The sequence below is a fragment of the Polypterus senegalus genome, chromosome 1 (genome assembly GCF_016835505.1).
Source record: "Polypterus senegalus isolate Bchr_013 chromosome 1, ASM1683550v1, whole genome shotgun sequence".
Lineage (NCBI taxonomy): Eukaryota > Metazoa > Chordata > Cladistia > Polypteriformes > Polypteridae > Polypterus > Polypterus senegalus.
This window is the reverse complement of record NC_053154.1, coordinates 271,051,720-271,066,481: the sequence shown is the minus strand read 5'-3', so window position 1 is coordinate 271,066,481 and position 14,762 is coordinate 271,051,720. Positions and strand designations below refer to the sequence as shown.

Here is a 14,762-nt window from a genome sequence, read left to right as displayed (position 1 = left end):
AACATATAAAACAGAATGGAATTTTCCTTTAAGCAGGGGCAGTGGGATACCAGTCCACCTAAGGGCACCTCAACTCTGATAGTCAATTTACAGTCCCCAGTAAACCTAACACGCTCATATTTGGATTGTGGAAGAAAAAACAGAAAAAAAAAATGGGAGCATCTGCAAGGCCCAGACTTCAGCCCAAGACGTTGGAGCCAATGCGCTGCAGTGACGTTGACTGTTTCATGCTGCTGCCGTGATGTTTGCTACTTTGCAAACTGTACCAACCATCCAATTATAGAGGAGCAAAACAAACACAGGTTTGAGAAACTGATACTAAAGTTTATTTCAAATGCAATTTCAAACTTTGTTTTGTAAAGTAGCTTGGGGCAGAAAATAAGGAATATAGCTAGTACGAGCAGTTACTCTACAGCACACCAATAAAATCATTACATTTTATAGCTCTTGTTCATATAACCTTGAAGGAACGAAGTACATGTTTTGAAAATGTGACATGCTACATATTTTCTACATGCAGACGCACCAAAAAACACCATCGGCAAATTACTGCATCTTCTGTGCAGGAAAACACATTACAATGTCGTAATCTAGCAACTGCCCTGTCCTGTTTCTTGATTCCTGCACGTTAAAACTGCTGCCACCAAGTCTGAGTCCCATGGCTGATTTGTGACACATACCGTAATGCTTTGCACACTCCAAGCAGCGTGGTGGAGTCTACCGAGTATCATTTCTATCACATCTTTAGGCTTGCGATTATCAAGATTATGATCATAATTAGCAAAATAGATGTCATTCTATCAGAAAAACTATATGTCTCACAGTTCACTAGAATGACTACAAGTGACAGGAAAAAGTCTGGTAATTTCTTTTTTACATTTTAACTTTGGGAAAAAAAAAATCCTTTACCAAATTAAACCTCTAACTGAGCCATTGCTGATCGCCTTCTGTGAAGTAATGATGACAATTGCTGATAATATTCCTTACATCAGCAGCAGCTACCATAAAAGACAGCCATTCAAAAGGAAGTACACCACAGAATCAACTGGGCTAGCATCTCTTTTGGAAGCTTTACCATGAAGGTTTTTGTGAACCATTACCTAGGGACTGATACTAAACGTTGTTTGTAGCACTGCCGTAATGTACAGTCCTGAGACGTGTGTTACTGTTACTTTGGTTGCTACCTGAAAATCCCCAAAAAAGTGGATCAACACTCTCCCAGAAGGTCTTTCATATCAACTATGAGCATATGAAGATTCCACTGGCCTCACTGCAAAGACAACTATCTTCAAATGCATGATCCTGGACAACAAACTTTATTAGGTGGACTAGTTAATCAGATTGGCAGAGTCCCATCTTCTCAAGCATGTGTCTAATCCCAGCTAATCTGAGGCCAGAGAACATAGGGATGCCAGATTAAGAGGTTTAAAGGCCTACCCTCCAAAGGTGAACATTAGCTTTGCTTGGAGATCCTAGCCATGGAACATCCTTTAGCTTATTGAATTATTTATCAACTAGTGGTTCATGTTGAGACCAAGTACCTCTCTGATCAGGCAGACAAAAGATGGCAAAAGAAAGATAGAAAGAAGAACAGAGATTTATGGAAGCCACTTCCAAACAGAACCGTCTGCCCCTGCTGTCCCAAATTCAAGGATTGGGCTCTTTAGCCATCCAGAGTAACACACTGGAAAAAAATGCATATACAAAAACTAAACAAAAAAAATATACATGGGTATAAATGGGGTCGGGCAGCATGGTGGCACAGTGGTAGCGCTGCTGCCTCGCAGTAAGGAGACCTGGGTTCGCTTCCCGGGTCCCCGATGCGTGGAGTTTGGATGTTCTCCCCGTGTCTGCGTGGGTTTCCTCCCACAGTCAAAAGACATGCAGGTTAGGTGCATTGGCGATCCTAAATTGTCCCTAGTGTGTGCTGTGTGTGCGTGAGTGCCCTGCAGTGAGCTGACGCCCTGCCCGGGATTGGTTCCTGCCTTGCGCCCTGTGTTGGCTGGGATTGGCTCCAGCAGACCCCGGTGACCCTGTAGTTAGGATATAGCGGGTTGGACAATGACTGACTGACTAAATGAGTGGTTTTACTTTTGTTCAGCAAAAACATCTGCCAATGGGGTAAGCAAAATTTATTTGACAAGATTTCTTAAAGTAAGATAAATAATATAAATACACATTTTTTTGATAAATCAATAATTCTTACAATAAGGAAAACTATATTTAATGTCATGATGCCATGTACAAATGGGTATCAACTTCTTTTCAAGCAACTGCTGATGATAATAAGGATATAAACAATTATAGCTGAAGAAAAATAAAAATAAAATAAAAATACTTCCTTCAAAACATTTATTAACAACAAAGTTGTACTGCCTTATATCTCTCTCTTCTATAACTGAGAGACTGGGATCTTAAGAGCTTGACAGCCTGAGTTCCAGGCAGTGGTGGACACACACATGTCCATGACCACCCACACTTGCAAGTCACCAATCAAGCTAGTGTGGTGACATTTTTTGGATGTACAATGCAACTTGACGAGACATACACAAACACTGCGAGAACGAGCAAAACTCCACACATACAGCACGTGATACGGGTCACTAGAGACTAGAGTCGCGAGGCAGCAGCACTGAACGCTGTGCTAACTGAGTATTTACATAAAACCCTTGTTAATAATTCTTCAAAACTGTTCTTGGTCAGAATAAATGGTTATAAACATTGGGAGAAATTAGTTGTGACTTGGACAGAATGTAAAACATGGCATTTCATAACAACAGTAATAGCACATGTATTTCTGCATGAAGATAACCAGCACCAATTCAATCCTCACCAGTTTCATAGTACAGTATACCATTTAATATTTTAACAAGTATATACTGAATGTCTAATACACATGCAGTATTAATTCATTACATCTTCTACCAGGCCCCAAGTAGTACAGTTCGTTTTATCGTATACTGTATTAATGAATGTTTCCTTCTTATTTACATCTTGCTTGAAAAGCAAGTTGCCTTGAAAGCTTGCATATTGTAATCTTTTTAGTTAGCCAATTAAAGGTGTCATTTTACTTGCCTTCTCACTATATTCATAATGGCTAACATGGTACAACACCCTAGTACTTCTTATTTCAAGGAATACTCCAGCCAGAAGTGATATTTTTTTGTATGTTACTTACCCACCATGTAGCCTGGACAATAGCAAACAATATAACAACATCTATGAAAAACCTCACATTACTCATGTCACATAATCCAAAAGTCAAGTGAGAAAGAAAGTAATCCACAAGCACTAAATAGTCTCATTAGGAAACAGGGTCTGCTCTGCCCTTTCGTAATGAAATAAGACAACAGTTTTTCAACTTTTATTTAAAATAACATTGTGCTATACATCAACACAGAAGTTTCCATTTTGAATGATTGTTCCAGTTCTGAAAGTGCATGTCATTATACAATTGCATTTCTTGACAGAATTACTGGACAGCAACAGTGGCTTGCCTTACAGTAATAATACATTTTGAACTTTTAAGGCACAAAATGCGGTCTTCTTCCATTGCCTAGCAGAGTATAGGGTGGTCCAGATCTCATTATTCAATTTTCATTACGCTATAACTTATTACGTTTATTAGATAGAAAATCACCCAAAAAATCCCGGACCATTGAGAAGCGTGCGAACTGACGACATGAAGAACTGTCTTCGCGCCAAACTGGAATCGTCCCCGCATAAATCAAAGTCATCCAGACGATCTGGGTCTGCATAATTAGATCTGGACCACCCTGTAGAGTCTCAATAAGAGAATACATTTAACAAAGTTTAATACTCAGTTAGAAAGAGCGTTTACAACAGCAGCTATGAATGTTTGTGCGGTGGTCCCAGTATACTAAGTCAGTTTTATCAGTGGGTCAGAAAATAAGTTTACCTATGGGGCATCTTTACTATTAAGTTTCTGATAGAATTCATTGAGTGCTCTTAAACACTGCACGATTATGAAGCATTTCAGCTGGTATGTTTTAGGGAACAAGGTGGTAGTGCTGATGCCTCACAGTAAAGAGGGCAGGTCGCTCCCTGTGTAGAGTTTGCGTGTTCTCCCTGTGTCTCAAGGTGCTCCACGTTCCTCCCACATTCCAAAGACATGCAGAATGCAGATTAGGTAGATTGGCAATACTGAATTGGGTCTAGTGTCTGTGTGGTATGGTGTGTGTGTGTGTGCATGAGCACCCTGTGATGGACTGGCACCCTGTCCAGGGACTAATCCTGCCTTGCGCCTGGTGCTTGCTGGGACAGGCTCCAACTCTCTTGTGACCCTGCTCAAAATAAAATGGGTTTGCAAATTTGGTGGATGGGCATCTGTTTGTAAATAAAACTACCCACCTAAGAAAAAATAATAACTGACCACCTAAAAACTTGCCTTTTGAAGATCCCATGGTGGAAGGAAAACACAACATAAAGTGTAGGAATCATCTCCTGCCTCCCTGAAATACAGGCTTTCCATAAAGGCAGACCAAAAAAAATGGAAGCCAAGTCCGTTTTTGCTCTGTAAAGCCCCAGGGCATCACTTCCACTACAAGAGAGTAATATTTAAGCCGTGCCTTGAGTGTGTCTGCAGGCTCCTTGTATGGCTTTCATGAGACACACAATGAGTCAGGCGTACGGAACAGTAAGGCAGTGAAACAACAGACACTGTGCTCAAAATGACTTGAGAGCATCACTTCTTGATCTTTAAGTAAAACATAAAGGCCAAATGTAGCATAAGGACAGCCTAGAGACTGCTGGGTCTTGGTCTAATTTTATAGTTCTCTTTAGAATTAAAAACCACCAAAAAGTAAGCTTCTGTGGCAATACTGAAAAGAAACATAAGGAAATGTAATTTATTTAATGATTTCCCTTACATTTTGCAGGATATTCTTCATTTCTGTGTAACGTGTACAGTAGGAAAAGTATAACATAAGTGGGAAAGAAAGGTTTTGCACATGCGCCCACACACTGAACTGAATTATTTCCACTGTTAAAGGAAACTCCTTTCATGTAGTGACATGGGTGAGATGCAATGTCAGTCTGGGGTAGGTTGCTACTGGAGAGCTTACCCTTTGAGAAAGCACACATTAGTCTCTGGCTGCTGGTCTGTAAACAGCTGCCAGCAGCCCTTCGGTACATTTTAAACATCCCACAGAAGTGCCTTGTAGGAAGTACTTAGTTAGACTTTGAATACCACCTCCAAATATCTCAATACCACGCGAGTGATCAACCCTAAGAAGTTTATCCCTCAGCTGCTGTAGGCCTACACTATATATTTAAAAATAATGTTACATAACTACTTAATGCATTGAGAACATTTCCTCTAACAAGATAGCATTAAGTTGGTGATGATAATCATTGACATTTTTATATTGTTACTTCATGCAAAACAAATATTCTAAAATCAGTAAATATAAAAATATGATACACCTGCAACTGTATATCAGCTCTGGATATCATTACTCAGTATGTTCAAACCAATAATAATAAGTAAACAAATGATTTACAATCTATAAAATACATACTTACAAAAATAATTTAAAATGATTCAGTAATACAATGGCTCTAGTCCTAGATGATGACATTTCAGATTCCCTTGGTTTTCACTCTTTTATAGTCTTATGCAATATATAATACGCAGGAAAAAAAAATACATCTGTGGTGTTCACATTATGATGAGCCAGTCTTGTGTCACCCTGCCAAGAAAGCAGACTTGCCCATCTTGGTTTTTTTTTTGAGTGAGACATTTGCAGTGATCCTCCCGAAGGAGGGCGGACGTCGGACGTCTGTGAGTGTTTATCTTGTGAAAATCAGATGATGGGGTTGCTGGCCTCTGCTGCCAATTGTCTGGCTGAAGTGTGAAATCAACAAAGATGGGAATAGAAGTACAATGTGATAGGACACATGGATTCTGCTTTTTGCTGACAGCAATAGCCTGAGCCAGAACTTGATGTGGATGCCAAGAGAGAAATGCCTGTTCAGGTTCACTGGGTTGGCAACCTGGCTTGTATTTATAAAGGTGACAGCTCACGGAAGGGATCTCTGAATGGAATACCTTTCTCAGTATTGTATGTTTTTTGTGTGTCATGGTTTTATTGAGTTACACGCTGTATGCATTTTAAATGGTTTTTGCTGCTATTCCTTATTTATTACTGCTGTACCTCTGTTTATTTAATGGGGATTTGGGCAAGTGCAAATAGGCAAACTGATATTACAAATTTTCTTGTGTATGAAAAATCAATTAAATGGAAAATGGTCAATGTTCTTCATTGTCCTGAAGCAGCTGAATGCGTTGAAGAACTTCCAGTAAGACTTTATAGCAGAACAGGTACTGATCCTGGAAAAAAAGAATAATAAATATTTAATCTTTCATCAACGCTTATAAACAACTTTCTAAACCTCATGACTGTGGATATTGCATTCTGTATATCTTACTAGTGGTTTCTTCTCCTTTCGTTAATAAATTGCCAGCTCCTTTTGCAGACTCTGACTTTCCATGAAGATCTAAATATATAGACCAGGGGTCCTCAATCACGGTCCTGGAGGGCCACAGGTTTTTGCTTAATAAGAAGCACTTATTGCTCAAGTAACACTTCTGCACTTTGTTGTCTCGCTCGTTAAGATTTTGAACCCTTATTGCTTATGTTAGTCTTAAACAGCTGTAGTCTTCGTTTTGAATTGCTCCTAATTAGCAATAAGATGCAAATGACAAAAGAAACCTGCATTTGTCCATTTAGCTTGTTTCCATTTACACCTGTGTGTATTTATCATGCACTACTGGGTTTAATTAAATACTTGTGAAGAGAAAAAGTGAAGGACTGAGAATTACTCATCCATTTTAGCCTTCAAATCATTTGGATGATATCCTTAGAAAGAGGAAGAAAATCTAGGATATGAGAATTACCTGACAGAGTTAAAGCACTAGCAAGCCATGAAAATAAATTATTGGCAAGAATTGCTTTCTAATTAAGGGTTAGAACAAAAACCTGCAGCCACTGCGGCCCTCCAGTACTGTGAATGAGGACCCCTGATATAGACATTCAAATCAAGGCTCAAGACTCCACATTGATCTTTTGCTTTCTTTACGTCTTGTCTAGAATTTGCTTTAGTTAAGTATCCTATTACCTTCTCCTTGTGTTTTTGAGGTCTGTCTGCATATTAGTTCAAGATACTATTTACATTAATGTCAATATATTCTATGCAGTAGCATGTGTCTTCCTGTTTTTGGATTATTTTACTCATCCTTTGTCATAGGTTATTTTGAATGCAGTCATCAATAAAACATAAGCCGATTTCTGTCTGTCTGACAGTAACACGTTGTTGGGCACAATCAGCATTGATGGTTGCAACACACCTATTATTTGAGAGTGATCAGAAGGACTTAAGAACTGACAAGGGGTTAAAACTGGAAAAATCAAAGAGATCCATGTGTCAAGCCAAAACAAAGGCATAAATCTGAGATAAAAAGCAATGGCAAAGTTCTATATAAGAGATTGCCACACAAAGATTTTCTGAGACGTAATTCAAAAGGGACTTTATCAACTTGGATAGGCAGAGGTTGCCTTGGAAGACCTTTTATTCCTTTACAGTAAAATCAGGGTCATGACCTCTCAGGAAATTTCCAGAGTCCCAGACATAGAAAAGGGGAATTCAGTCCTCCTAAAAGGGCCATAAGAGCAAGGTCACAACCTAAACAGCCTGCCCACCCAACCTCCAGCTAGTCTCAAAATGGCTAACTGCAGGAGAAGCTGGATTAAATAACTAAAAAAAGTCTCAAAACATATCAAAAGCTGCATAAGAAGGAAGACAACTGATAATCTTTGCCTTATAAGAACATAGCCAACGAAAGAATCTTTGTAAATAAAGGATTTTTAGAAAAAACATGGAAGAATGCAGAAAAATTCTCAAAAAAGCAAAAATAGAAGTAGGAATTGCCTAAAAGGCAATCATAAGCAAAAAAAGTACAAATATGCAATCCAGAAGAGAAAACCAGGGACAGGAGCAAAACAAATTAAGAAAGGTGGAAAATCTAAAGAAAACAGCAAAGCTCAAAAATCCATCATAATCACTACTCTCTTGATACCGGGCCTTTTATGCTCTAGTTAAACAGAACTATATTTCTCCCCAGGTGGAAGTTTGGCTTTTTACAGAAGCTCTTTAAATAAATAAATACATATTACACACACACACACACACTATGGTCTTGAGCACACACCAAGATTACTAAAAAGAAAGACAATTTTATAAGAAAGTCTCAGTCAGGCAATATTTAGATGTATTGCTGTTGGTATAAAGGAGCCCCAATAGCCAGAGGGAGGGCTCAGGAGTGGTGATGTCAGAGTAGCTCCACCTCCTGGAGCTCCACCCACAAAGCACAAGGACATTTAAATGAATGGAACATAATTTAAGACTTGACAGAAAATGTATAAAAATTTGAAGAGCACAAACAGAAACAGGAACTGAATTTTGACTCCAGTTACTTCCCACAGGTACAGAAATTAAAAAGGCTATCTAAAATTTCCTTTATAAACCTATAGCATCAGCACCATGTATTGGAATGAAAAATGCTATGAATTTAATGTTACTACATAGGACAAACACCTTGGAATTGGTGTGTTGAAAATGAGCAGCTTGTGAGCAGGGTCGTGGGTATTGTGAGCTGCAGTTACACTCTGTTAACTTCACTTCAATGACATGATGTAAGAGCTGGGCCCATAATCTACAATGTACAGCATCATGGACTGGGTCAGCTAGTATAATATAAAGAGTAATCAATCAATATGATATTTGGTCAAATTCACATAAACATTTTAATATAAATCCTTGCTTTTAATTGGTTTGTTTCATTTAATTAAAGGATCATTTTGCCTTCAGAAAGAACTTGGAAAACTGTTACAAGTGATAAGTAAAAACGTTTTTGAACAAAACAGAAGTCTGTTTATCAGTTATCTTGACTGATTTTGGCTCATTTTAATTTGTATTGTTTCTAAAATATGTATTCTTTATCTATTCCTTCTAAACTTTCTATTAGATAAAATGTTAGATACTAGTAGAGATTGTAAGCTACAACTGGTGGCTTAAAAATATAATTTTATTCAGACAGTCATCCATTAGGGCCCATTCACACCTTAGCATTCTCCTGCGTTCTAGCACTAGACCAGAACGCTCCTAAACCACTTGTAAAGTTACTTCCCTTTGTTTTTGATAATACTATTCACACCTAAGCATTATAGAAGCATGCAGTTTAGAAACCTACTGAATGCAACAGTTTTTGGGTGTTTTCTATTGTTGAAATCAATGTGAATGCTTGTAAATGGCTGGTTAAAAATAAAAAATAGCGTTTTTACAGGAAGCCACTCACCAAGCAGCTCATCAATATTAGAAGAAAGAAGAAAAAAAAAGTAGTTATTGTATATGCACATGCATTGGACATCTTAGGCCAGATTTATACTTCACGCGACGCAACGCATGCTGCAAAGGACACTCCTGCTACGCAAGCGTTGTACTGTTTATACTTGCACACGTACTTTAGGTAAATATGGAAGAATCCACCAGGTGGCAGTGCTAGATATTATCACGGTGAGAACAGGTTCGGCTTCGATGTGTTGTGAATTGCCTGGAACACACATTAAATTCCAATGACACCTTACCGCAATATCTCTGAAAAGGATGTTTAATGATTAAATCCATCAATCCAGGGATGTGTCCATTCCAGCAAGCATTGGCCCCGTGGCAGAAACAATCCCTAGACAGGGCATCAGCTCATTGCAAGATGAATACAAGCGCTCACATACACTGAAGTCATTTTAGTGTCACCAAATCTGGATATCTTTGGAAGGAAACTGGAGTACACTGTGGAATCCAGCAGGAAAACATGAAAACTCCAGGCAGGGAATACAAAGGATGTGACTCCCTGCAAAACAGCAGTGCTACTGCTCTGCCACTGTGTTACCCCCATGTGTGTAATTATTAACAGTACTCATTATTTAAATGAAATTAACAATTTATCTGTAAAATGTAACATACATACTTTAATGCATTTCATCATGATATTGATATCACTTATAAATCTAAGGATTCTAAATATGCAGTGAGTTGGAATATCATACATTTGATGTGTTCTGAGTGGTGATCTATTGCTGCTTGCCACTGCTATCAGGTCAGGAGGAAGCCCCAGAAAAAAAAAGATGGCACAAAAGATGGTACGTGAGACTTTTAAAATGTATCGTGTCATTACGATTGGGAATATGCGACGCTTGAATATAAAAGCACCATGACTGCATCTGTTAGTCGGTGTTTTGCTTCACCACATCGAACCATTCATCAAACATCGAAGTGCACACATCGATTCCGGAGGATCCACATAGAGGCTTTCTGTCACATGAAGATAGTAAACAGAGACTCTGACGTCACATTCAAACTTTTATTACACTGTGCCCACTGACTTTTTGCTGGTACTGCAACTCGCGCATGTGTCGCATTAATTTCTGAGGACCTACTCAGAGGACGCATCAAATAAACGCTGGGAATGCATGGCAGCCATGATGCGTATTCTGAGCATGAAGTATAAACGAGCCCTAACTCTAACCTAGACCCATGTGAGTGAGTGTTAGTGAGCACACTTGCTGATGAACTTGTGCCACAACCAGGGTTGGTTCCTGCCTTACAGTCAGGACTACTGGATAGGCTTTTTCTTCTCATTGCCCTGAAATTAATACGCAGGATTGAACATGGATGTATGAATGGGTAGGAAGTACAAAAACATGAAAATGGCACAGTTATTAAATAAGGATTTATATTAAGCCCAATGGCCCAATATACATGTTTAACCCAAGCAGTGTTTCTCAAGCTTGAGTCCATGCATCCTGCAGTTTCTGCAGATTTTATTTGAAACTCCTAGTGTTAATGACAATGATTGGTACGTGCAGAGGCAAGAGAGAAAACTCTAAAAGAAACGCTGCATAAACAAAGGCTGGTTTAGGGCCGAATTTTTTTTTTCTTTCACAAAGTGATCTTTTCTGGGCTGAAAACACAGCTAAAGCAGTCTATCTGACTAACAAAGCTCTTGAAATTCATGTGGATTTGCAATGACAGACATGACTGGTGATTAATCAAAGTGCCCCGAAGTATCTACAAGCCACTGCATACATTGTGCATAGAGCATAGCCTGCATAATTTACTACACTAAGAAACTAATCACATCTAAAATGTGCAACAGTTAAACAGAAAGTCAGAATATCCATTGCATTCTTATGCATTGTATTGATGGATTATACAGTATAAGGGGACCTTGCAATGTAAATTAAGCCTTTTGTGTTGGTTCACTGCATCATTGTTACAGTGAGGGTAAGCTCCCCCAAGTATGTTATCATTCTCAACTAAATCAATCACTTTAGGCAATGACAATCATGTCTGACTTACAATACTTTACAAGAAAATAAGGAGTTCATTATTAAACAGAATCTTGAATACTTCATAGTGTACCTTAGTTTGTATCATTCCATATCTTTGGAGTCGCATGTCCCTTACTATATCACTGACGTTGACCTGTGTAAAAAAAAAGAAATTCATTACAACATACAGTTATTTGTTTATTTATTTTTGTTAATTTTATTGTAATCATTCCATACAAATCAATCAATTTTTACAAAAAGTAGGATTGAGAACAAGCCGACCCCCTGAGAGAGACAGCATGGCCATGGGAGTAAAACTTAAGGCTTGTAAACATACCTATATTGATGAGTTTGATAAGCAATAGAGATGAATGGAGAAGAAAAAGAAATGCGGAAATAATTGCTTCCTCGTTGCTTTAAAAGCTTATTCTAAAATATTATTGATTAGATCCTGCCATGTTTTGAAAAAAACCTGTACAGATCCTCTAACTGAGTATTTCATTTTTTACAATTTCAAATAGTATAAAACATTGGTTTCCCACTGACTTAAAAGAGGAGAGTTAGGATTCTTCTAGCTTAGAAAAATAAGTCTGCGTGCCAAAAGTGTAGTGAATGCAATCACAGTTTGTTTGTCCTTCTCCACTTTAAATCCATCTGGAAGAACCCCAAACACAGCTGTTAATGGGTTAGGAGGGATTGTGACACCAAGGCTGTCTGAAAGGTAATTCAAAATTTTGGTCCAGAATGATGTTAATTTGGTGCAGGACCAAAACATCGCAGGTTGGATCCTGCCCTGGAAACATTTTCGAGAGTTTTAGGCGAGACAGATGTGCTCGATATATAATTTTGAGTTGAATAATTGTATGCTTTGTGCATATGGAACTCGAGTGAATTCTCTGCATTGCTATTTTTCACTCCTTTTCTGATATATTAATTAAGAGATCTTTTTCCCAGTGTCTTCTTGGATCGTTGAAAGGGAGGGAATAATTTTATATACTGCAGAGATGGTGTCTAAGTCCTTGAAATTGAGCAATATTTTTTCCAGCATGGACGATGGTGCAAGATGAGGAAAATCGGGCAGGTTCTGTTTAGCAAAGTTCCTAATTTGAAGATAGTGAAAGAAATGTGTAGTTGGAAAGTTAAATTTGGAATGTAATTGTTCATAGGATGCAAAGATGTTGTCTATATAAAGGTCTCTGCAGCATACAGTAATTTACAGTAGCTTCCCTTTATGTGTTATTATTAGTGGAACTATGCAAAGCTTCTGAGGGATTTATAAAGATTTTCAAGTCAGTTTTGCAGACGTGTGCAGATCAATTCTGAGTCATCTTTCTGCATTTTAATGATCTTTCCAGAATACTGTACTCTCTACCTGAAATGATATAATCAGCATTACATAAATAAAGAAAAGCACTGTTCTGTTTGGTATAACAATAAAATAGGCTGGCAGAAAGTGCTGCATGTCTGAAATATTGTGATGTAAAAGAGTTGAGGAGGATACAAAATCATGGCTATCACTTTCTAACAAAATAAAAAACAAACTGTGGTAACTATGTGCTCTAGTGATGGGAAAGTAGTGTTACAACGGAAACTAGCCACAGGTTTAATTCTAGATATACACATGTACAGAGTCATCTGCTCCCATCCACAAATCCACACCATTGTATATCAAGTACTGTATTTGAGGTCCTGTCACATGCCATTTCTAAATAAATTGTGAAAAATATGTGGTGTCTTCAGTATGGCTTTCAAAGGCAGCTTGCTTCCCCCACTTTCGCATGATTCTGAGCAAAAATAAAACTGAATATGAAGGATGGTGTACATGACTACACTCTGGCTGGACCGATCCCAGTGTTCTGTGGAAATGAGTTGTACTTACTTCGAAATCTTTTTCAACCAGACTTAGGATGACGTCAATGCAGATGAGGACTCCACTCCTTCCAATCCCAGCACTGCAGTGGACGATTATTGGACCACATCGATGAATAGACCTCATATAGCGAACAAACTTGACAAGATGCTCGGATGACTGTGGCGTCCCATGGTCTGGCCATGTTGTGAATTTTAAATGCTTCACAAAGTGGATCTGTCCAGTCTAAAACACAACTTAAGGTTTAAAAAGAAGCCCAAAATAGCAGTGGAACCCCTTAGGCCAGGGGTTCTCAAACTCGGTCTTGGGGGCCCGCTGTGGCTGCAGGTTTTTGTTTCAACCAGATACACAATCAGTGACAACAACTGATAACACTGATCTCATTTAATTAGCTGGCACTGCATTTTTTCCTCTTTTCTTATTCTACATTGTGAAAAGCACAGCAGAATGATTTTTACATTCATAAGACATTTGGAAATATTTCTATTTTTGCTATAGATTTAAATCATTCTTTTGTTGATTTCATTATATTTTGTGCAGTTTTCCCCCTTCATTGAGTTTTAATAATGACAATTAAAAATGAGCAGAGCCAAGAAAGAGCACCACACATGCAATGTTTGCTCTGAGGATGTTGATGGAGAAGTTTAGAGAAGGCCAAAAGGAGTTGCATTGCATCTTTGTAGACCTGGAGAAAGCATATGACAGGGTGCCTCGAGAGGAGCTGTGGTATTGTATGAGAAAGTCGGGAGTGGCAGAGAACTACATAAGAGTTGTACAGGATATGTACGAGGGAAGTGTGACAGTGTTAAGGTCTACGGTAGGAGTGACGGATGAATTCAAGGTGGAGGTGGGATTACATCAGGGATCAGTTCTGAGCCCTTTCTTATTTGAAATGGTGATGGACAGGTTAAGACATGAGATTAGACAGAAGTCCTCATGGACTATAATGTTTGCTGATCACATTGTGATCTGTAGCGATAATTGGGAGCAGGTTGAAGAGACCCTGGAGAGGTGGAGATATGCTCTAGAGAGGAGAGGAATGAAGGTCAGTAGGAACAAGACAGAATACATGTGTGTAAATGAGAGGGAGGTCAGTGGAATGGTGAGGATGCAGGGAGTAGAGTTGGCAAAAGTGGATGAGTTTAAATACTTGGGATCAACAGTACAGAGTAACGGGGATTGTGGAAGAGAAGTGAGCAGGCAGAGTGGAATGGGTGGAGAAGAATGTCAGGAGTAATTTGTGACAGATGGGTATCAGCAAGAGTTAAACAGAAGGTCTACAGGATGATAGTGAGATCTGCTATGTTATATGGGTTGGAGACTGTGGCACTGACCAGAAAGCAGGAGACAGAGCTGGAGGTAGCAGAGTTAAAGATGCTAAGATTTGCACTGGGTATGACAAGGATGGATAGGATTAGAAATGAGTACATTAGAGGGTCAGCTCAAGTTGGACGGTTGGACAAAGTCAGAGATGCAAGATTGCG

The 14,762-nt window shown here is 38.7% G+C and overlaps 1 protein-coding gene across 1 annotated transcript in view; it reads right to left on the bottom strand.

Annotated features, from left to right (window-relative positions):
- Positions 1-5,604: 5,604 nt before the first annotated feature.
- The window catches only part of ptpn20 (protein tyrosine phosphatase non-receptor type 20), a 219,501-nt gene continuing 210,343 nt past the window's right edge, over positions 5,605-14,762 (bottom strand). Inside the window, 3 exon segments of the mRNA XM_039735251.1 lie at positions 5,605-6,352; positions 11,500-11,562; positions 13,288-13,503. Of these exon segments, the coding sequence (XP_039591185.1) occupies positions 6,272-6,352; positions 11,500-11,562; positions 13,288-13,503 (360 nt within the window). The 3' untranslated portion in view covers positions 5,605-6,271.